Below are 23482 nucleotides of genomic sequence, written 5' to 3'. Positions count from 1 at the left end.
TAAATATATGGTAAAGAACATATGAATCAGTTAAGCTTCCTTGTGGTTTTGAGCGTCACATGGACTAACAAGATATGATGCAAGTATTGGTTCTTTGCAATTCTGAAGAAACCTGTCACATGCTCTGAAAAAGCACACTCAAACAGCAGTAGTATTTATGCAACTGCAACTGATATTCCTATTTGCTACCTTATAGTTTTTCTCTAATCATTGTATACCATGAGTACTACTATATTCTGTATGCTCTTAAACAAAATAATTTCAATGATACTAAATATATATATATAATATATATATATATATATATTATATATATATATATATATATATATATATATATATATATATAATACATATTCAGTATCATTGAAATTCTTTTTCTGACATTTACACAAGCAGTTGCAAGATTTAACATCTAATTTCCTCCAACAGACAAAACAGAGTACATGATGTATTTGCACAACTTTGACATGAACATTGAATCATTGGTAAAGAGCACAACAGATATTATTTTTTGCATTAAACATGAGAAATCTGTTTTTTTTTATTTTACAGCATTTTATGAAGTTGCATTTAATGGTTCTGTTTGTTTGTACTGCTTCATAATGAAGTATGTGGCATCTATTAACAAATATATTTATTTTGCCAAGAATGGGCCATCATCCCATAATTGTTCAATGTAGTAAATTAAAGGAAGGAAGAAAATCCGAGCCTTCTCATCCACTGCCACATTTGATCATGGCTCATGTCAATTTCTGCACCTCCTCATACCTTAGTCATCTGCTTTTCTGAGGAGCTTGGAGTAGTATGAGGAGTGATGCTGGTTCTGGGCGTGTGGTCCTCGCTCAGTAAGTGCAAAATGTTGCACAGGGAGCGATTCATGGTGTCTTTGAAGCTTCGGCCGAGACACACATAAAGAAGAGGGTTGAGGCAGCTGTTAAAGTATGCCAGGCATAGAGTCAAAACATGGGCCAGATACACGGATGGGCTGTGAGGGGAATGCCGAGGGGTCACCAAGATCAAGAAGTCGACAATATGCAGGGGCAGCCAGCACAGAAAAAAGCTGAGCACCACGGCAACGATGACCCTCAGCGTCCGCTTGGAGCGACTCTTAGTGGATGCCACTTTACTGTCGGCTTTTCTGTAGACCATCAAGTGGCAGACGACGATGATGAGGAACGGCAGGATGAATCCAAACAGGAAGCGAAGGGTTGTGACGGCCCAGGCCTTCTGCATACTGTAAGCCACCACACACTCGCGCTTGTACTCGCCCAACTCGATCTCCCGAGTGAACACAAACTGAGGGATGCTTCCTATCAGGGCCAGACACCACACTACAACACAGCCCACGACAGCGTACTTGGGTTGCCTGTTGTTGTGGCACCATATGGGCCAGGCCACCAGCAACCAACGATCCATACTTATGAAGACGAGTTGCAAGATGCTGCAATACATCACTAAATAGAAGAGGCCTTTGACCAATGTGCACGCTATTGGGCCAAAGTGCCAGTGGTCATCGTGGGCAAGAGGCACCATGAGAAGAGGCAGCGAGAGGCAACACAGGAGGTCAGCCAGCGCAAGGTTGAGGAACCAGATGGATGTAACTGACGCGGGCATTTTGAATCCGGTCACCCACACCACTATGGAATTCCCAGGAACGCCAAATAAAACCACAAGGGCATAGAAGGTCAGAGCAACGACTTGGATAGGCTGAATCTTGGGCCTCATGATATCGGGAAAATCGGGAAAAGTGAAGTTGCCGTCTGGAATGCTGAAGTTATAGTCATAGATGTCACTCAAGTTAAAGAAGTCGTCCATGATTGAGCTGTAAATTCAAAACAAAATGTTAGCTATGTAGCTCTCATAATGTGAATGCTGTCTCAAAACTATTTCAAGCCCCACAACTTTAGGAGACTTTTAGATCAGTTAAATCAGCGTCAAAAATGAGTTCAGGCCACCATCTCTGATTGGAATTTGCTGTTGACCATTGTTATTCATATGCTTGTTGAACAGACATGCCAGATGCATTAAGCAATGTGTTGATGTTGCAAATTTCAAGCCACATATTTGACAAAATTTGGTCAAATTTCTCATTGTACAACTTTCAGGGCTCTCTGACATAAGAAGTTCAACTCTTCCATCAATAAACTGTAAAGTATATGATCAAAACATTCTAATAACAATAAACTCAATAACAGTAACTCAATTCTAAGTTTGAAATAAAGGCTTTCACAAACAATGTAAGTCTTCAAAAGGTTTAACTCACGGGTCACAGCAGTTGATGTTGCACTTGTGTCTTTGCTAGGAGGAAGTTATGCTCTTTTCTCCTTTTGCAATGTTTTATACACCAAGAGACACACACACAAGCACGCACGCACACGCACACACACACACACACACGTCTTTATGTTCCCATGTTAAAAATAGTGACGTGTAGTGACGTTCATAACTGGTCGGACAGAAATACCAGCTTCAGATTTAAATGATCCACCAACTATTAAAATTTTGATTTCTTTTTTTCAAGAAAATTTTGAATTTTTTACACCCATAGTATTTTGAGGTAAAGAGCACTGTTTTCTGCAATTTAGAGAGTTTACTGCCCACTACAGTATCATTACAGGATGGATGGATGGACGGACCGACAGATGGATGAATAGTTAGAGGGATGGATGGGTGGATGGTCCTTTTTCCATACGTAAGAGACGCATCATTTATACTCTGCAAAGAACAATGCAATGTGTAATGTAATGTATGACTTTAATAGTGTGATGGATGTATATGTTTACTTTTCTCCTATAAAATGTATTCAATATTAATTATGTGAATCTATAAAGTACATATAATTCATGGATTGTGGCAGTAGAACAAAATGCTTTATTGACAGGTTTATTTTTATCATTTATACAGCGACACCATCATATGTATATATGTACATAATATTCACAGGCAGCCTAGACACAAGACCAAATTAATATCCATCTATAGTTATCACTTTTATCTGAATTGCTCTATACAAACAAAAGTTGCTTTTTTTGTCAACATGATGAGTTCTCAAAACATGTTTGTGTTAGAATCTTTGACCTCATATTATGATGACTAATGAGTATTAGAACTTTGTCTTCTAAATATACACTGAAGTCAACAATGGATTGAAAAAGTTTGGTAATAGAGTCCAATCAGCTTAAGGATCTTTGGGGAACAGCGTTAAGGGAACAAAATAATATGCAAAGCCAGCATGTCCTCTTATGGCACTGTGACTCACTGACTTATTTCAAAAATGGGAATTAGGGAAATGAAACAGTAACAATGACTCTGAAAATTGAAAAGAAAAATCAGACACACAGAAATGGTAATATTCCATGAATGTTTGCATTTTAAAATTTATGTTTATGTAATGATCTTCCTCAGCGTGTTGCCAAGTGTGTAGACATGTCCATTTATGGCTTCTTTGTGAGCTTCACTGGCTCTTTATCAGCACTTGAGAAAATACTCTACTTTCAGCATTGCCCTTTAGTCCTTCAGCTCATAATATTTCATTGCCCGGATCAACTTATTAATGTTTTCTCACGGGGTCTTCAGAGGTTTCGGTTGAGGGCCGAAACACAGCTTGGTGGAAGTGTGGGGGTGTCATCTTGAAACGCATCCGATTGTAGGTCTGTAAAACAGAAAATTGGAAAATGACTGAGAAAAAAAATGAATAAATATTGGAATAAACATGGCATGATTTCATGAGAAGCTGAAAGCCAAATACGTCATGATACTTTGGTCAACCCACTTCTGCATGATTTCATGAAAAGCTGAAAGACAATTTGTCATGATACGATGGTCAACCCACTTCTGCTTCTTGGGCGAGTGACTGGACTTTCTGAGTCCACATCAGAATCCATTCCATCACGTCTTCACCCTCAGCAATTGGGTGTGACCTAACGCCCCCCCCCCTCCTCGATGTTTGCATAAGACATGGCCATTGTGGAACGATAAGTCATCTTTCCAGCTGGAAGATGTAGATGTTTGACCTCCACATCAGTGTGAAGGAAATGAAAGGGATTTTTGGAGGAGTAGCCGCCCCCACATCCACCACCCCAAATCTATCCCCTCCTCCAATTTTCATCAGAGTAGCTGTGAACACAGTCCAAAAGTTCCTTGGAGTGTGGTTTTCCCGGGATTTTACATGGGCTTCTGCCAACAGCATGAAGCCGCAGTTACGGCTTTATTTCCTCAAGAGATTGAGGCGGGGCGGCTTGAGCTATCCGATTCAGACATAGTGTTTATGATGGAGAATACACAGATTGTTCTCCATCACATTTGGCACAGATACTATGCTGCTCCTTACAGAAAGTCTGCCACAAATTGCAAAAGGGATTACAAAAAGCAGCTTCCGTTCCAATGAAAAGCTCTCAATAATTAACTCTTACATTTTTCCTGTAGCAGTTCAGTCAGAATTATACTGATTCGGAGATCAATATTTCCACAAAGGTTATGTGAGAAAACATTTGACATTGTCTGAAGTTCTTACAAGTTAAAAGATGGCCCGTCATAACGGTGGAGAATGTGGTTATCACACGTGCTTCACAACTCTAAGGCTCAGGGTTCAGACTCAGCACTGGCCTTTGTATATGGAGTTTGCATGTTCTCCCTATGTTTGTGCGTGTTTACTTCCTCCCAGGTTCCAGAAATATACAAATTAAACACTAACTTGTCAATTGTTTGGAATGTGAGTGTATCGCAAATGGGCTTTCGAAGTGGCTGGGCTAGGTGTACCCGCCTGTTGCTTCAAAATCTGCTCGTTTAGGCTCCAGCTCATCTGTGACCCAGATAAGAACTAGCAGAATGCCACCATAAAATTAACCCTAACGCAAAGCTCAATGCATCCAACTCACCAATGAGTGTCAGTCCTTGCTGTTGGCTCAGAATCACTGATGTTCTCTCCTCCTCATCCTCCTCTCCCCAGTCAGCAATATTGGCTGGGGGAATGCACTGCTCCAAAAAGAGGTCTTCCTCATCCTCATCCATGTCCATGTTTTCCGGGGGCCAACGCAGTTCTCCGCTCTCCACCTCGCTCACCTCAGTGGGCTCCACAACAATGGAGGGCAGACGCTCCCTCTGGTGGTTCTGAGCCAAGCTGTTCAGAGATGTCTCAGGGCCCAGCACTACCTCTACTGGGTCAGGAAAGATCTGGAGGAAAATGAATGGGAGCAACACTTAGAACTAATAATTTAAGGAAGTTTAGCTGAGAGTGGAATAGAATTTGGAATAAGCCCTGTCATGTCATAACAAATACGCTTAAATGTCTTGGATAAATTTCACACAAGAACAGGGAGAACATGCAAATCCCACACAAAGTTCCGAGCCGAGACTCAAACGTCATACCTCAGTCTGTGAGGCTGAACCACATTCTCCACTGAGCCAAATGAGGCATTTTGGAAATACGCATTTCACATGACCAGAATAAAGATATAATAGGTACCTGGAAAGGCAATCGTTGCTTCTTCCTTTTCAGATCTTCAGAATCCTGACCACTAAGCTCCTCCATCCCTCTGCAGACACAACAAAAGCACTTCAGTATACCAACGTAGACTTGTGTGGACCATTAAAAACTGTCAACTTACTTGATGTCAAAACCTTAACAGAAAATAATTTACCTCCTGGTGACCATACCATCACCAGCATAAAGCAGCACTAAGGCTCATGGACGTTTCTAACAACTTTATGAGATCTTAGACATAACCACAACCATTTTCCAGAAGTCACGTGCTTATAAATTAACCTTAAAAACCTTCATAATTTGACGGAATGTCATTCTGGTGGCTATTCGGAATTCCCGAGAATCCAGAACTGGACTGGAAAGAAAATGCACTCGCTAACCCAAAACTGTGTGGTCCAAGTTACATTCCTGGATTAATGACATTTGCAAACGTTTTGGAAAAAGCTCCTGCCAAACTATTGTGTTTAACACATACTTCAAAATCTGTCTGGAAATGACATTTCTCCACATAGTCCTTGTCAAGCATTTACAGTATTTTGATACAAAAGATGATCATAAACACTTTCTTGTGTTTTAAGCTAAATTTTGGCTGTTCTCAGGCTCTATGTTCTCTGGTTTACGGTCACTCCCACGTATCTAAAGCTCCCAGACTAAGTGAATTATGTGGCTGTGTCTGCGTGTGTGTCATCACATGGTGTCTCCTGTAACACACACACACACACACACACACAGACACACACACACTGCAGATTAGCGCAGAGTCAAACAGATATTTGCACAAAAATGGATTATGTCTGCTGCTGCTCATAATTCATGTTGTGACAGTGAGCCATGCTGAACACATGGACTCCACGCCCTCCTTATGAAAGAGAGGGTGGGAGTGTGGCCGCTGCGTTTCATCTGCCACCAACCATTTGCTGCACTCTCCAAATGTGATAGTTGATGCGAGACATGCCAAGGTCCCCTGTTATCTTTAGTTCACAAAGATTCCTGCTGTGGATCCCACAGTGTGTTCAGTGGACGCTTCAAAAAATCTTTTACTCCAGCTTCAAATAACTTTGGGGTGTCGATGAAAACTGAGAGGGGGATTAAGAAGAACTGGCGATGTGCTTGAATCCTCTTTTTTATTTCCCTCACTACTTGATTTTTCTCTCTTTTTTTTAATTGCTTTCTCTCTGTCTCATTCCCTGCTTAACTCGTACTTGGACTCAGAGTCATGGTGTAGCATGCAATCTGTCAAAATCGTGCCTACGCCTTAATGACATCTCGGCTGAAAGACAAATCTCATTTCAGTGTTACTTTATATAGAAGCTGCTTTGGACTCTTTTGGATGTTTAGTAACAGGAAGATTTAGCTAAGGCATTTTAGTAAAAGAATAGTTTCTTTCACAAACTGTTTCCTTTGATGCAACTGCAAATGGTCAATGTGTAATAGTCTACACAGTAACTAAAGTGTTGCAAATATTATTCAAGGTATGGGCATGAACTGATGTTAGGGGGAAAAAAATCTATTTGTGACTATGAATAAAATGCATGCACGGCACAAATGTTAAATTTCGTCTCATGTACTTTCAGACGAACCATTTAGAGATCACTTTTTATATGAATTTTTTGGCTCATGACAAAATAAATGTAATTTGAGCATCTCCATCAATCTATGGTGAACTTCAGATGGTTATTCCATCCAACAGAAACAAAACAGTAACAGAAACCTGATGAGCATTATTAGCATGCTAACATTGTAGCTGCTTGCAGACAATAACAACCAGTCACACAGCTCTATCTGCTGGCCAGGTGTTGCATAGCATGCCCACTAAAGGGAATTTACACAGACTTGCATGGTGGCATTAAGTTGTAAATCCATATTGATTATTCATGTTTGTCAGTTATTGAAAATTTGTACTACCTAAAGATGCAGGTATAGGCCATTCAAAAAGAAGAACAGAGTTACCAACCATGATATTAGGTACACCTGCATAGCAGCTGCAAAGCAATGTGCTTTTACCGAGCCCTGGCGGAAAAGGGGAAAATCTGCAAGTGATTAATGCCCCCCCCCCCCCCCCCCCCCCACACACACACACACACACACACACATACACTAATAAGGTTGATATTTCCTATGAACTTCCACTTCGACCTTTTCTCTGTCAAACTGACCTTCTGCGGATGCGGAACCTGCATGCTGCATTTGTTGTCAAGTTACATTTAATTATATTGCAAAATCCAAATGAAACAACACTGGCTAAAAACCAGGACGCTCATCTGTTCTCATCCTAACCGGATCAGCTTTGGAGGGGACGTTGCCATTTTTGACCCATTTCTGGAATGCGTGCAATCCGATCAAATACAATAAAAATCCGATATGATGTCGATGACAAGAGTGTCACACTAAGCTGTTTTAGTGCCACCTGGGATGGAAACTTACAGGAGCTATTATGAAGAAGCTTAGCCTCCATGTAATCCCCTTCATATACACTCTCTCTCTGAGTCTGAACACCTGTGCATTTCCACTCACTCCACAATCTTGTTTGCACGGCCAAAAACAGAATGTGGACCACAACAGTACCAGCTAAGCTTGCTGTATAAAAGACATTGTGCCAAGACTAAATGCGCTTCAAATGCTGTAAGATGCAACTTGTTTTTTTTTTTAGTTCATGGGGAGGACAAGGATTTTATTCACAATGTTAAAATCTACAGAAAATGAACACAACTCTCAACAAGCCTAACGGATGTCGGCTTAAAATACTGTGTATACAGTATTATTAACAAAGGAAAATGGCAGCCTAGGAGTGCTGCAATAAAAATCCTTTTCTATATTGCCAGGTGTAACATTAAAAAAAATGTATCACTGATGACCTTTCCAATTCAGGTTTAAATAAAGTTAATTATGAAAATTCTGCCTCCTATAAAAACGCCTGCACTTACCCTTCATTTGCTGTCAGGTAGCAGTCTTCTTCTTCTCCATCTTGACACAGATCCACTGTGGTGAAAACCGTGGGTACAGTTTGCATAATGGGGGGTTCCGAAGGAGGTGAGCAGCTCCCACAGCATTCCCCCTCTGCGGAGCGCTCAGCAAGTCTGTTGGTGTCCAGGACGAGGCCTGGATGCGGGCGTATCACACCCTCAGAGATGCTCAAAAGATGAGGATGCAAGAGGTGGTGTGCCTGAAAGCCTTGCTCCGATTAGAACAAATCCTGTTTCACTTGAGGAGCCTCAGTGTAACTTTGGCAACATGTGCTCCCTTCAAACTTCCCTCCTTGTGACTTCGTCCTCCCTCTACCAGCCCGACCCACAATCAGGCTTTGGATTAGCGTCTCTTTCGATTACACCGGCTTGATGGGTGACGTCAGCCAGGCTTGACAGTCCCCTCTGATGAGTTGGCACAGTGCGTCGTGAATGCATGTGCAAGGGCACAGATGGCGGGCAATATTGACAAACAGCAAGTTACATGACTGTTTGAGTGTAGCTCAAACTTTTTTACAATTTGTGATGTGTTTACGTTGTGTTTAAGAGATTTTTTGTCTCATTTTAGAAATCTGAACTTTGCATGCTGCTGCGCCATCAGCAAATTTAGACTTGGTTGAATCATGGAATTAGCTCAGGGATCAAGGGCTCAAGCTTGAGGGGGGAGAGAGAGGAATATATAACAGGCACCGGTGACTGATAAACAGACAGAGTTCTTTTGACAGCTGTGTGTCAACCCTTCTGTGGGCTGTACATGGAACTACAAGGCAGTAAAAAACATAAAGTAGCACCCTGCTTCTGTCTGTGTCTTTTCTTTTTTAATGTGAAAGGTTGATGGTGGGCTAGTGTAATTGATACAGTATGTTTATCAGATAAAAGTAAAGTATAAGTAAAAGGAGCCAATGTGGCTTACAGACAGTCATGTGTACATCTCTCAAATTACAGACGTCAAATATTTATTTTCCGTGTCTATTTTTCATTTTTAACACATTTACTGCATATTATTTGATTATTTATGTATGACGTTATTTAATTTATTTCAGTTGTTCAATTTTTTTTATTAATTTATTTCAGTTGCGATATACGTGTATATATATATATATATATATATATATATATATATATATATATATATATATATATATATATATATATATATATATATATATATATATATATATATATATATATATACCTTCCCGTCGGACGTTCTGTTGACAAGACTTTGCGTCTGGTCCAGGCTTTTCAGTTCACTGACAAATACGGAGAAGTGTGCCCAGCCGGCTGGAAACCGGGAAGTGATACCATCAAACCTGACGTCCAGAAGATCAAAGACTTCTTCTCCAAGCAGTAATAAGACCAAGGCCAGAATCTGCTGCCTGCGCCAATAGATTTCATTTAGATATTTTAAAAAAATAGATTTTTATGTTTTGTATATATATATATATACACCTGCACGGCAGCAATATTTATTTATTTCATTAATTTATTTCAGTTGCCCTCTATATAGAAATATAATATTCTTCATGGTAAAATACTCTATTTAAAGTTTTTGTAATGTTTTTATTCAGACTGAAAATTAAACAGAATTCCCCATTTCAAGAAATTATAAAATTCGATATTGGAAATATATTGCGTATTATTCCCAACACTGTGCAGAAATTGGTTAGGAATTGGCTTCCCTGTGTTTTTAATTGATTTGAATAATGCATATGTTTATCTTTCAATCTATCTAAGAAATTAACTTTCCAATCAGTTATAAATTAATGAAATACACCCCGAAATGTAGATGAGAATAATCAAGCACGGTACACTTCACGAATTTAACGTTGCAAGGATTACCTCCAGCCGCACAGAGACGCTGTCTGAAAAACAAAAGACGCAACAGAATAGCACGCATGCGCACTTGTGAGTTTTCAACGGGTGGTTTGTGTTTGCGTCTCAAGCTTTTAAAATACAGTTTAACGGTACTGAAATAAATTTAGATTGTAGTTTTTTCTTGCCCTTAAACAATAGTCATTCCAATGGATTTGGAAACCGGGACATACGAGCCAGGCTTTGTTGGGATCCGGTTTTGTCAGGAGTGGTAAGATTGTGATACGGAAAACTAGCTAGCTATGCTGTTGCTGAGTGGAAATATTAATCGAGATGTTATCTTGTTGTATTTGCTTTATTTCAGTAACAATATGTTGTATCCGAAAGAAGATAAGGAGAATCGTATCTTACTCTACGCGGTAAGTTTATCAGACGTGTTAAATTGCTTCTTGTTGGTACGATAGCTTAAAATCTTGTTGATATCAGACCCCATGGTGATTCCTTCAGAAACGCACAGGGTTGCTCGTTGGTCATAAAAATATCAGTAATTGCCAGGAATTAATTTACCACTTTTATTTCTAATCTTTGAAATCATCTTACAGTGCAGAAATTGTGACTACCAGCAAGAGGCGGACAACAGCTGCATATATGTCAACAAGATCACCCATGAGGTTGAGTAAGTATGAATTTTGTTGTATTTTTTAACAATATATTAATGGGTGTTGAAATGAAGTGAACAGTTTACAGTAGTTGTATTTTCTTGTTTAAAGCAACGGTCCGTTTTTAAATGATGTTTCAGTTTACGTTACTTAACGCTGTATCTATTTTTCATTAATGATGTTCTATTAGAATGTGTAATGATCGAGTCTAAATGAAATTTGATAATTGCTTTAAAAACATACTGGATCAAAGTGTTGTTAAAAAAAAACACACCAAAAGCAAAGAAACTCCGTATAGGGAAAATTAAATGAATACAATCTAAAGACAGGGTTGTCTGTCACAAAATGTAAGTATTACTTATAGGAATACAAAAGTAATCGTAAATTATAACTAAATTAGGATGAACCCTGCCTTTCGCCCAATCTCAGATGGGATAGGCTCCAGATAAGTAGTACAGAAAATACATGGATAAAATTTAAAATGAATCATGAAATTCATTGGCACTGCAGGGAGGCTAAAATGAAGGAAATGCTTTCAAATGTACATGCGCTAGTTAAAAATGTCAACATGTGATAACATATGCAGCAGATCAGTTTATTTCAGGCTGCAAAACTTATGTATTGCTATTCCCTGTTAACCCACATTAATCCTCTCTCCCTTTTCTGCAGTGAACTGACCCAAATCATTGCTGATGTATCTCAAGATCCAACGTTACCACGAACAGAAGACCATCCCTGCCCAAAGTAAGTTTTACTACTGCGCAGTGCTCACTCATTTATACTGAAATGAAAAGAAAGGAATACATTCTATATGAAATGTGTTTAAGTGTTTTTTTGTTTGTTTGTTTTATGTTTTCCATCTGTTGTGCTTCATGATAATCAGACTTGTATATGGTGAAATGTTTGTGAATTAGATTTTTTTTCCTCACTCCCTAAAATATATCTTGTGTACACATTTTTCTAACATTGAGTTTCATTTGTACATGTTGACAATGTACATTTGTAATCAATAACTTTCACTTCAGGGAATATTTTGTGGTATAGTGTGCCCCACAGAATATTCCTATTTTATAATTATTATTTTAATATACCTATTAATGTTACGCACTGTATACTGTACATTCATTCACATGTTTCATTAACCTTCCCTGGCCACTAGAACACTTTGCCAAGTTACATATCATCAAGGGATTACTAAAAGATAAACACTTCTAAAAGATATGCACATATCTTATATGACATATGACAAAAGTTTATACATCGTTGTCACAAAACCTTAGAGAAACTGCAACATTTCCTCAAGAGATGAAATGATGAGCAGGACAACTCATGGTTGCTTTCCCATGTCAACGCACCTTACAATTCCATGAGCAGTTTCTGGCTGAGAAGAACATAGTCATGATGAAACAACCTCCCTACTACGCTTTTTTCATTCATGTGTGTCAAGGGAATAATTAAAAATATAAAGATATGGACAACATCAAGCACACCTCTTGTATGCATGTGTGTGTGTTTTATTTAATATATATAGTTTATTGAATATATTTATATACATGTGGAATGAAAAATAGAGATGTATCAGTGAATGTTGGCATGTTATGACGCTGGGTTTGCGCCGGTCTATCCCTAGGTGCGGTCACAAGGAGGCAGTGTTCTTCCAGTCACACAGCATGAAAGCTGAGGTAATCATTTTTTGCACATTCATCTCCTCAAATCAAGACTGTATAAAGAACTAATTGGCACAAATTTATCAAACTATATTATTTTTGTTATTTCCTATCTTGTAAATGAATTGTAAAGAATTACAGGCTATCCAATGGAATATGTTTGTTGTCTGTAAGTGAAGTAGTCTTCATGAGTTCAATTTTAACCATACATTCTGTGTCTCCCAACACAGGATGCAATGAGACTTTACTACGTCTGCACAGCTCCTCACTGTGGACATAGATGGACAGAATAGTGTGCATGGCAACTTTGTCAGACATCCTTTGAATATAGTTGTTTTATTTGTTCTTTATTACGAGTTGTCATTTTCAGACAGTTTTGTTATCAATACAATGCGTTGTTTCCAAGACAGTTGTGTGTCATTTTATCGACAGGATCAGAAATTCAATGGTCAAGTGCAACAAGTAACTTTGATAAAATCACACTGTTCACATCCTACTGTAGTTGTACAAAGACAATAACTGCTATTCTTTTATATCATTCTTGAGCTACTGTCCGAATGTTGCCAAATAACTTGAGCTTAAAGTGGATTTGCACTCAATTAAGTACACCATCACAATGCAAGTGATCAGCCATTATGTATAATAAAAATCAAGCTTTTACAGACATCAAATTAGCATTAATTTCTTCTGAGGGACTCATCAGCCTGCATGGACACCTTAATTCTGCGCTTGGTGAAAAACCGTGCTGCACTGAAATCCACTTCCACTATTTTAGTTACCTTATTACTTACAATGGGAACATTTTAGAAACAACTTTCAGTAACCCCTCGATCTTGTGTTTTTCTAAAGGCAAAGTGATTGCTTGTGCTGGTATAATACAGTTTTTGATGTTCATGAAAACAATGAATGTCTGAGTGGGTGCGCACCCGCGTGTGTGTGTTGGGCGGAATTCATCATTTTTTTCCGGAGTGTGGGGGTGGTGGCATGAGTTACACGGTTGGCAGCAACTGTGCAGTCACTGTGATCATGCGCATTTGCTCGTGCACGCTGCTTTCCCCAAAAGAGGTTCCACTTGAGCTCCCGAGCCACTTTGTCTTGATCCTCACCGCACGTCTGCTTGCAACCGCGCTCTTATTTATCGACATCCCAAACATGGAACCCTCCAAGACTCCGCACGGTTTTTGCCTCAAATCTTCATTCAGCATCAGTAACCTGTTGTGGAAGAACCGTGAGACATCCAGTCATCAGGACCGGAGCGTACTGGTTGACTCTGAACCAATGAGGAATGTTGAAGACGAGAAAAGTTGCCTTAAAGCCGACAAACCTCCATTTAGTTACAACGCTCTTATCATGATGGCCATTCGCCAAAGTCCGAACCGACGTCTCACCTTGAGCGGCATCTACGAGTTCATCATGCACAACTTTCCCTTCTACAGACACAACAAACGTGGTTGGCAAAACTCAATACGGCACAACTTGAGTCTGAACAAATGTTTCGTCAAAGTGGCGCGCCATTACGACGATCCGGGCAAAGGAAATTACTGGATGCTGGACTCGTGCAGTGAGGACGTCCTCATCGGGAGCACCTCGGGGAAACTACGGCGTAGGATCCCACCTGGTACCAGGACTGGTACCTCCTTTGCATCCAGGAGAGCTGCGGTTCGGTTGATGTCCGCTAGCTCCTTTTACTGGCCGCCGGTACCACCCTTGATGCCGTTTCCATCATCAGTGCGCACCTACCACTTGGAAACAGAACATCACGTGAATGCGCACACTCGCTTGTCTACGTCGCCTGTACACACACCACGGGGAACTTATGCAAGCCCCGGCGGTCTCACAAGCTTCGTGAAAGCGCGCCAGGAGGAATTTGATTTTGGATTCTGCTCCGAGGAAAACGCTTGGCAACGAAAATTCTCTACATCCATCCCAACATGCACCTGTTGTCTCCAGGATCAACGTTCTTTTGGCATGATCTCAGGGCAAACCAACTTCTTCAAAATACCGTGTGGTGACTCGGAGTCAGCTAACGAGACGTCCCTCGGACAGTCTGTACCTAGTCACTCTGACCTGGGAAGAAGCTGGGATGACCTTTGCTCCCTTCGTCTAGGAACATAGTAGATGCAGGAAACAGCCTGTGAGCAAGAGCATTTGATACAGTCGGATACAGAGTATTAAAGGCATCAGTAATTCCCAAAACAAATATTTAATGCTGTTTCCCTATGACACAAATTTGTTCAATGACATTTTTATAAATTTGTTGTCCACCTCGACTCCACCTAGGTCCTAGCCTGTGTGTTTTTCTGCTAGAATTCTTTTTATTTTTAAAGGTTTTGAATAGTTCTACAGATTTTTTTGCTTTAAGTAGGCTACAGTGTATACATGTTTTATTAACAATACTAAATGTTACAACTTAATGCTGGGTTTACAAACATTTGTATCGTATATGTTTAGACAGCAATAACACACCTAAAGTAGCTAAAAACCTTTAGTAGGCTTTTTACCTTTTCTGCATAATAATGAATTCTGCATGCTGTAAGCTAGTATGTCAATTGAATTTTTGAGGTGCAAAACTAAATCAAATCAAGAAATATAACAAAGTAGTCCAACAAATAAAGCATGAACTAAACAACTTTCCACATAAAATTATACTTGTTGCTGCCAGTTGTAAAATATCTTTAAGGGAGGAGCATGTTAGAAAAGTTATTAATGTAAGTATGCGTGAGTAAAACCAAATCTGAAATGGATAATTTAATTTGCAGTTCTTGAATACAGAATTTATTAAACTCTGATCAAATGATTGATAATACTTATTTTATGGTGTATTTTAATACTCACTAAAAAGGTCTTTTTTTATCTGTAGTCTCACTGCTGAGCAAAGAAGGGCTTTCAGAGGTTATTATGATGATTACAATTTGAAAACATATTTAAGGTGCATGTAAAAATGGAATAATAATATGACATTTTGGCGTGGACATTCTGGTGATTGCGAATCGTCTTTAAATTATTTGACTACAGTTTGAATGTTTCATCCAAGTTTAGAATGCTATGAATATTAATTTGAACTGTCAAAATACATTGATATTAGATTACAGCCCTTAAGCACATTATTTTTGTTTTGCCCATATGCCAAGTATTTTTCATTTAACCTGTAAAATAGTATGAAGTAATGATGTTTTTTTTTTTTCGTTATGAGTTTGCATATTCATCAATATGTTAAGTACTCATAGAATTACTAGTTACATTTATTAAGATTATACCTGAAAGAAATTCTTTTGGGTAGACGAAAACTGTTAACGGTTAACCTGCATGAAATACTTACGCTGTATAATAGTGAGCAGTCATATCAGTCTGAATAAAGCACATTTAAAATGCAGTACTGTGTGTGGTTTTTGAGTATGTTTTTACAGTTTGGGGCTCATCTCAGTTGGTTACTTCAATAAGGTAACTAGTTGCAAAATCTAAACACAATAAGATGATTGAAGCGCACAGAGCTATTTTTGGGGGCCTGCTGAGGTCCACAGTTGATCTGGCTGTCTTTTCGCAGAAAGCAAATATCTTCATGTCTCATGTAGGTAATCTCATCAGAAACACTTCTCATCACACACACTTTTCACAGTTCTTCAGCATACCTGCAGGCCGCAACCATGACAGCAAGCACGATAAAAATGAATTGATCAGTTTTAGCAAACATCTTCTTCAGCATATTGCAGGTATTTTCTCTAATCCTAACATCAAATATTACACACTAGTGCAATAAAACATATTGACGTACTTCCCGTTTTGCCAGTTTTGCAAACGATCCTTGGTTTACAAACTTGACGCGTCAAGGTTATGAACGTGATGAACTAGTTTGCACAGCAGCGTTAAAATGTCATTATGTGACACAAGACAAGTCCAATTAGCCTTGTACTTCGCGTTTTTATTTTTGCTGTTTTATATTTATGGCCTCGAAGTGATCTTCACACAAATATGTACCTAATGTATATAAGCATGTAATTATGTCATACTGTGTTTGACACACGAAAACATTGCTTTCCAACCTTTATTGACAAGACAGAAAAAGATCAACAAGGCTGCTTTTGGTGTTTTATTTTAAAATTTAATTGTATTTATTTTTATTGTAATTATGTCACACTGAGTTTGACATAGGAGAACATTGCTTTCCAACCTTTATTGACAAGACAGAAAAAGCTCAACATGGCTGCTTTTTTTTCTTTTAAATTGTATTTATTTTTCTTTTGCTTTTGATCTTTGATTGAAGAAATCTAAAACATTTGAAATGGTGACGTAGTAAAACGACCCGGAAATTGTGTAAATTTCAGGCGCGGAACACCCGGAAGTAGTTCTTTCACACGCGAGTAGCTATCGTCGTACTTACGAAGGGAGTCGGAACGTGAAGACTGCATTTTGGCAGAATTCATTAATTAGCAATCATGTGAGTATTTTGGTCTGTAAAAATACGGAGACGAGCGCGTGTAGACTATACTTGTGTTCTAACTACGCTAACAATGTAGCAATCGTCGATAAATGTAGCAACGCCACCCATTTTAGCCAAAGCCATTTAGCCGGTGTTAACCTGCCCTTTGTATAGCAATTAAATATATTTATATTTCAATACTCTTGTGATACGTATGCTTTATTCATATAAATGCTTAACCCCCAAAATCCGGTAGTTTCCCCTCGCGAAGCAACTTTCACACACGGGAGCAACAAGATGCGGTTTTTGCTCACATGCTAATATGGTACGCTAGTGCTGCTAATAGTACTACCTTAGTAAATAATGCAAATATTTTGACTGTGTGGAAGATTGCATTTATGACAATGATATGTATTTGGAATTGCTAATCGCTTAATTTCGAATATATTAATTTTATTATCATTAGTATTTATTATTACACCTGTAAAATGGAGTGTCTACATTTCAGTTTCAGCTCTTTACGTCATCGTCAGTCATTGTTCCTACTCGAGCTTTGTTTGTCGAACTTTTTACACTAAGTAACCAACTCAACTAATTCTTAGCCCTCCAAGTTAGGGTTCCTAGCTACACTAGCATTAAAATACGTGATCATACTCAGCCAAAGTGGTCGTCAAAACAGAGGGAAATTTTATCCCTGAAGAGTGTATTTATTCTAGAAAGCTACGTTATATTAACAGTGTCACGGCACTTTGAATATAAAAAAATATTGAATTAAAATGATCAAAGTACAGTCATTGAAAAGTGAACAATGTTCACATGTAAATCAATAAATTATATCAATAAAAATAACAGAGTACTGATACCCCTGCCATTTTTTATATATAAAGTCCAGTTCATATCATTACAGGTACTTGTGAGCAAAGATATTTTTTGGGCCAACTACTGGCAAGGAAAACTCAGATTTTTTTTTTTTTTTTTGCCTTAAGCATCAGTGCTTGTATCAGCAGCATCCATTAGTACCCAACACTGGTATTGATGAATTTAAATATCTATTCTATTAGAAAAATGTTATGCCTACAATTATACTGTCATACACCGATAATAATCATCAAATGACTCTAGTCAATTGAATTTACGATTTTTTATTATCAAGCTTCAGTGGAACTCTGTTATCTTTAGTTTTATATCTATCAATTATTTATTGTAGGAGTTTGTTAACCAAGCCCAAGTCAGAAATGACCCCAGAAGAGCTCCAGAAACGCGAGGAGGAGGAATTCAACACAGGTCCCCTGTCTGTGCTGACCCAGTCGGTCAAGAACAACACACAAGTCCTCATTAACTGTCGCAACAACAAAAAGTTGCTCGGAAGAGTCAAGGCTTTTGACAGGTATTCAGCAAAATGTGGCATCTGTCTTGTTGTGTAGTAGAGTGATTTTTTTTATGTCGGAGTTGAGCTTTCTTTTGGGTTTTTGTTGGTTTATGTTTCAGGCACTGCAACATGGTCTTGGAGAATGTGAAAGAGATGTGGACTGAAGTTCCCAAGAGTGGCAAGGGAAAGAAGAAGTCGAAACCAGTAAACAAGGATCGCTACATCTCTAAAATGTTCCTCAGAGGAGACTCTGTTATTGTTGTGCTGAGAAATCCGCTCATCACAGGAAAATGAACTTAATGTGAAATGGCACCAGGGTCTGTCTCTGTCCCGTTTTTCCATGGAAACTTTTTAGTTGTTTGCTGTTTTGTTTTTTCCGCAACTCGTAAAACCTAATGTCCAAAGAAAATAGGGCTTTGGTTTGTCTACAGAAGGCTATTATAAGGCTACTGTATTTTGCATTTTGATAATAAAACTGGTTGTCATCATAACTCCAATTGCATGAGGGTTTCTCATTTGTTTCCCCCCTTCTAATAATTTTCATAATTTCTAAGGTGTATATTTGAATGTATTTCTTTTTCAAACTCACTCTATCACTATTTTAATCACTTTGTGTATCAGAAATGCAATGACCCTGCTCCCACAGTCACCAATTCCCTCTGCCCTGACGGAATCTTATGTGTCAGGCTTGATTTCAGTGGGTAACGCTCAATCAGTGACAAACTGCCGTTTAAAGAGTTGCTGCATTATTTATGAAACCAGATGTGCTGAGTGTCACTTCGCACCTTGTCTGGCCTCTTGGTTCATTGTCTTAACAGCTGAACAGCATGGTTGATTTTCAAACATACCCTACAATATAGCAGCAATGTCACACATTATATAGACACAATATAAGATGAGGTTGTGCTGAATGAAGGCAAACTACCCATTTCAGACTTTGTAAATGGATTTTTTGTGGGGAAGGGCAAACAAACATTTTACTGAAATTACAAGGTTTTTCCCCTGCTAATTCCTTCATAACCTAAATTGAACAATACTTTGTTACATTTGATTGTCATAATTTTCCATTGCTTCTTATCTCAAATTGTTTTAAAAAATACATATTGCATTAAAATTCAGCGGCTATTGTGTTTTGGACTGTTATGATGAGGTTAATATACAAAATGTTTGCCATCATCATGACCCATCCTAATGACAATGCGGCCCGCAATTAAATAAACTTAAACACTTTTGCTCTAGAAGTACTTCAACTATGGCAGTTTGCATAATTTTGTCTTAACTGTATGCGCTCGCACACTTTATGTGAAAATAATTTACTTGTTTGTGTCATTTTTACATTTTTTTTACTCTGTAATATTTTTACTGCCCACTGAAGTAATTCATTCTTGTGTTTGGCATTCCTCGAGGTCTCTTCAACTCCCCAGATTTGGTGTGGTGAGCAAGCATCCCTGAGCAGGAAGGAAGATGTTTTATTCAGTAGGTAAGTGATAAGAAGGAGGGGGAAGTGTGATTATGATAGCAATCGGTCAGGCATCGATGCCCGAGCAATGTGAGACCCCACCAGGGCATTAATGGTCGTAGCAACCCGAGCCTCCGCCACAATTTGTTTCCAAGCAGAACCGCAGTCCAAGTGTAGGAGCCACCAGAATGAGGGGATGATGTGTAAACATACAAATACTTACTTTTGTGTGATGGTGAAAGGGAGGCATAGACAGCAAATGCACATAGGCCTATTTACACACACAAGCAAATGGACTGCACAGCAAAATTATTGCAATGCATATTAACAGTGCATCGTGAGTCTGTTACAATGTTTGAACTTCATTTTCTACTCACACTTAGTCTTGATGTCATGATTGCTTTTATTGTAAACAATAATTATGCCTAAAGTGTGTTGTATGTCCAATTTGTTTTAGCTAAATTCAGTTCTCGATAGAAAATGTGGAGAGGTCAATGGTCAAATCATTTCATTTTTAGTTGGACTGTAATTTGGCCATTATTACTCTGTGGTAATTTTTTTCTGATGCTTTACCAGATACAAATTTTGATCACTGAACAGAAATTGTAATGTGCTGTTTGAGATGTTATGTATGGTAAGGTGATTTATTTGGATTCCATTTAATATATCAGTTTCAAGTTAATATAACAACCGTAACATATTTGTCTTATTAAAATTCAAATGTTCAGTTTTTCACTTAGCAACATTATGGACGAGTGGTTAGTACGTCTTGGGTTCAAATGTTGGCCCGGGGCCCTCCTGTATGAAGTTTGCATGTTCTTTCACTTGCATGGATTTACTCTGGAGCCTTCTCCCGTATTCCCCAAAACATGCATGTGAGGAGTTAAATGAAGGTTCTAAATTGACCATATAAAAATGTGAGTTTGTTTGGTTGTTTTTTACTGTTATGTGCCTCTGGAATTGACTGGCGACTAGTTCAGGGTGCATCCCTTCTTTCACCCAATTTGCTGTCACTGAAACTGTGAACCGAATGAGGACAAGCTGGAGAAAATGTACTCTCTCTGTCCTGCGAGCTACAAAGCAGATGTACGTATCATACTATATCATAGGTAACGTATGTGACGCAAAGGAGAGAGCATCTGACTTGTGCTTCGGAGACTTGGACATACATACACGGTCACTATTATTGTGTGATAACGACATCTAGCGGACGCTTGAGGTAGTAGAAAGAATGGAGATTAACGCTGATTTTTTTTTAAATAATCTCCAGTAATTCTCAATTGTCAATCCTTGTCTTAACTGAAGACTAAACTCTACATGAAATTAAATGTGACCGTGAATGTCTATTTGTCTTTACTGTACAGGTTGTACAATTGGCACCAATCTTGGAAAAAGGAACAAATAAACAAACGAATGAATAAAGGCTTTATTTCAAATGTGATAGTAAACAATTACAAAATAAGCAACACAGAATAGTCAAGCAATGCTAATACAGACAAAACAAGACTATTTAGCATTTTTGAAATGGAGACGAAAAGATAAAGAAAAGCTTTTTCCTATGCATGTACACTATGCAGTAAACCAATTTCTATTTTTATACTGTTGGATAGATGGATAGCTTTGGTTAGGGTCATTTAAAAGTTTGAATAAGTGTGTGAATCAACATCCAATCATTTATAGTTTTAGCCATATGGTCAAGAAGAGCTGGTAAATCTCAGCCTGTCGTCTTATCGGCATATGTACAAGAAATTATTAATGTCGGCTTGCTTTCAGTTCCCTGAAATTTTCAGTGGTCTTCATTTGTACGAACACACTTGAACAAGTTCAGAGCTGTTGTTTCCAAACTTTCACAACAAGCTCGACATGTTCTTTGGCGTGCTGAAATGTCTTTTTAAAATTTCCATTTCATAGCCCGTCAGAAATCCAGTTGTCGAGGAGAGCGACCGACTGACGTCAAGTTCTGGAAATAAAGTTGCGGTACTAAGAGAAACCTATAATTATGGTATGACTTACTTTCAATAGTTTAAGAACTACTGTACTAGCTGGCAACTCAACCAGCTTAGGCAACATGTTCCAGCACATGTTCAGCACATGCTCACACAGGATCTGGACGCTATCATCTGCAAAACTGCACACTCACTGATGGGAAAAATATTTGACTTTGCTTGACAGCTTTGGTGGACAGCAGGGTCAACAGGAGGTGCACGGCTAAAGAATGCCCCACTAACAGTTGGTCAGAGCACTGTGTCTGTCTGTTTGTGTGTGTGCGTGTTTGTGTAGTGGAACTAAAAGCATATTTGAGGTTGTGGATGTTTACACATGCCATGTAATGGTAATGCATTCCTTTCTCATCCCAACTTCCAGCTTCATCCCTATTCGAAAGAAGGAATGCTTTTAGAGTCTTCTGCATCTCAGTGTTGAGAAGAATACTTTTTCCTCACATTGTCAACTTGGTGATTAGATAACATTGCTTTCCTTTGTAAAGTGCTGTTAAGTATACTGGTCTTCCGAGAGTTGATTACCTTTTTTTCCAAACTAACCAGGAGTAATTATTATTCTGTAGCTTTCTTCTCTTCCCGTAGTTTATTACTGATTTAATATTGCACACATTATTCTTATCAAAAAACCACATAGCCTCTGCTCTGTGACTTCCAAGAAATGCCACTGAAGAGAAAACATTGGCTTTACATACATATTCCATGCTGACGTGATATATTTATGTGAGCAATTAATTTTTGGATACGATACGTAACCACTTTGACTAACAACCAAACCTTTCCAAATGAAACCTTTCATGCACTAATTCTAGTATGATGTATCAAGAGAGCTCAATGTTGGCAAACCATGAATGATGCAACTTTACAAACATATACATATTGTCAATAAGACATAGATGTGTTTTAGTGTAGGCGAAAGCACAAGCAGAAGTGGTCACATTTTGCTTCTTGGCCAACAAATATCTCCTCATCAAAGATTGCAAGGATATATAGCTCAAGGTTTTAAGTACTTGAAAATGTGAAATGCTCCAAATGTATTCACATCACATCAACACCAAAGTAATGAAGTAATACACGCAAGCATGGCCTTGTTAGGGAGTTATGTAAGCAGATTACTGTAATTGATGTATGATGTTCACCAGCCAAAGAGTGGATGGCTGATACTTTTTTGACAACTTTCTTTTTTGAAAGACATTTCACAAGTGACATCAATAACATTGAAGAGAAACTTATTTTAATGCATCTTACTTTGATCAAGTCAACCATCCAATTCTTTACAAAATGAAAAGTAGGGCGAGACTGTAATCATGTGTGTCCACTGCACACTCCATCGGTTTAATCTTAAACAAGGACATCAATCACATTTGCATCCAAATCCCAGCCTTAGCAAAGAAGCTCCGTTTTAATTGACACTTTCAGACATGTAATACTGCATCGACTGGGATGATTTTATGCAATCATTACTGTACCTCTACCCTGAGAGTGCTTGTTTAATTCACACTCTTGAAATGGGTTGCGTCATAGGTTTGTTGCACCCTTTTTCGCTCTCAAGTCATTGTCGTTCCAAACAACAACGTCGCGTACGATCAAGAAGAACGTGTCTGGTGTCTTTTTCTCCCCGCCGTGTTTTTCCCCGAGGCGTCATGAACGC

The 23482-nt window shown here is 38.5% G+C and overlaps 5 protein-coding genes across 5 annotated transcripts; 3 read left to right on the top strand and 2 right to left on the bottom strand.

Annotated features, from left to right (window-relative positions):
• Positions 1-331: 331 nt before the first annotated feature.
• Positions 332-2393, bottom strand: c5ar1 (complement C5a receptor 1). Its single transcript, XM_088379977.1, has 2 exons — positions 2267-2393; positions 332-1825 (listed from the first exon to the last, which is right to left on the bottom strand). The coding sequence occupies exon 2, from the start codon at positions 1816-1818 to the stop codon at positions 766-768; it is 1053 nt and encodes a 350-aa protein (XP_088236103.1). The 5' UTR covers positions 1819-1825; positions 2267-2393; the 3' UTR covers positions 332-765.
• A 458-nt stretch (positions 2394-2851) lies between these two features.
• lbhl (LBH regulator of WNT signaling pathway, like) lies at positions 2852-8769 on the bottom strand. The gene is made up of 4 exons (XM_088379978.1): positions 8410-8769; positions 5468-5537; positions 4881-5175; positions 2852-3655 (listed from the first exon to the last, which is right to left on the bottom strand). The coding sequence occupies exons 1-4, from the start codon at positions 8493-8495 to the stop codon at positions 3576-3578; spliced, it is 531 nt and encodes a 176-aa protein (XP_088236104.1). The 5' UTR covers positions 8496-8769; the 3' UTR covers positions 2852-3575.
• A 1549-nt stretch (positions 8770-10318) lies between these two features.
• polr2i (RNA polymerase II subunit I) lies at positions 10319-12998 on the top strand. The gene is made up of 6 exons (XM_088381831.1): positions 10319-10534; positions 10628-10682; positions 10866-10939; positions 11592-11666; positions 12553-12604; positions 12820-12998. The coding sequence occupies exons 1-6, from the start codon at positions 10473-10475 to the stop codon at positions 12880-12882; spliced, it is 381 nt and encodes a 126-aa protein (XP_088237957.1). The 5' UTR covers positions 10319-10472; the 3' UTR covers positions 12883-12998.
• Positions 12999-13653: 655 nt separating this feature from the next.
• LOC148395070 (uncharacterized) lies at positions 13654-15962 on the top strand. The gene has a single exon (XM_088381830.1). The coding sequence runs from the start codon at positions 13742-13744 to the stop codon at positions 14702-14704; it is 963 nt and encodes a 320-aa protein (XP_088237956.1). The 5' UTR covers positions 13654-13741; the 3' UTR covers positions 14705-15962.
• A 909-nt stretch (positions 15963-16871) lies between these two features.
• Positions 16872-18872, top strand: snrpd2 (small nuclear ribonucleoprotein D2 polypeptide). Its single transcript, XM_088381848.1, has 3 exons — positions 16872-17024; positions 18214-18393; positions 18495-18872. Coding segments are annotated over exons 1-3 (357 nt in total). The 5' UTR covers positions 16872-17022; the 3' UTR covers positions 18670-18872.
• Positions 18873-23482: the final 4610 nt, after the last annotated feature.

The sequence above is a fragment of the Syngnathus floridae genome, chromosome 7, assembly GCF_059516105.1.
Source record: "Syngnathus floridae isolate MCC-2025c chromosome 7, RoL_Sflo_1.0, whole genome shotgun sequence".
Classification (NCBI taxonomy): domain Eukaryota; kingdom Metazoa; phylum Chordata; class Actinopteri; order Syngnathiformes; family Syngnathidae; genus Syngnathus; species Syngnathus floridae.
Note: the sequence above shows the minus strand (reverse complement) of the source record. Positions and strands in the feature narration are given on the sequence as shown.

What these genes read in the sequence shown, in the direction of transcription:
- snrpd2 (XM_088381848.1), top strand. An exon ending in AGAGTCAAGGCTTTTGACAG is followed by an intron (nt 18,394 to 18,494) that starts GTATTCAGCAAA and finishes TTTATGTTTCAG; the next exon opens with GCACTGCAACATGGTCTTGG.
- polr2i (XM_088381831.1), top strand. Translation starts at nt 10,473, where the DNA reads ATGGATTTGGAAACCGGGACATACGAGCCAGGCTTTGTTGGGATCCGG. An exon ending in ATCGTATCTTACTCTACGCG is followed by an intron (nt 10,683 to 10,865) that starts GTAAGTTTATCA and finishes ATCATCTTACAG; the next exon opens with TGCAGAAATTGTGACTACCA. An exon ending in CACACAGCATGAAAGCTGAG is followed by an intron (nt 12,605 to 12,819) that starts GTAATCATTTTT and finishes CTCCCAACACAG; the next exon opens with GATGCAATGAGACTTTACTA.
- LOC148395070 (XM_088381830.1), top strand. Translation starts at nt 13,742, where the DNA reads ATGGAACCCTCCAAGACTCCGCACGGTTTTTGCCTCAAATCTTCATTC.
- lbhl (XM_088379978.1), bottom strand. Translation starts at nt 8,495, where the DNA reads ATGCAAACTGTACCCACGGTTTTCACCACAGTGGATCTGTGTCAAGAT. An exon ending in AGCAACGATTGCCTTTCCAG is followed by an intron (nt 5,176 to 5,467) that starts GTACCTATTATA and finishes ATTTTCCTCCAG; the next exon opens with ATCTTTCCTGACCCAGTAGA. An exon ending in GCAAGGACTGACACTCATTG is followed by an intron (nt 3,656 to 4,880) that starts GTGAGTTGGATG and finishes TCTGTTTTACAG; the next exon opens with ACCTACAATCGGATGCGTTT.
- c5ar1 (XM_088379977.1), bottom strand. Translation starts at nt 1,818, where the DNA reads ATGGACGACTTCTTTAACTTGAGTGACATCTATGACTATAACTTCAGC.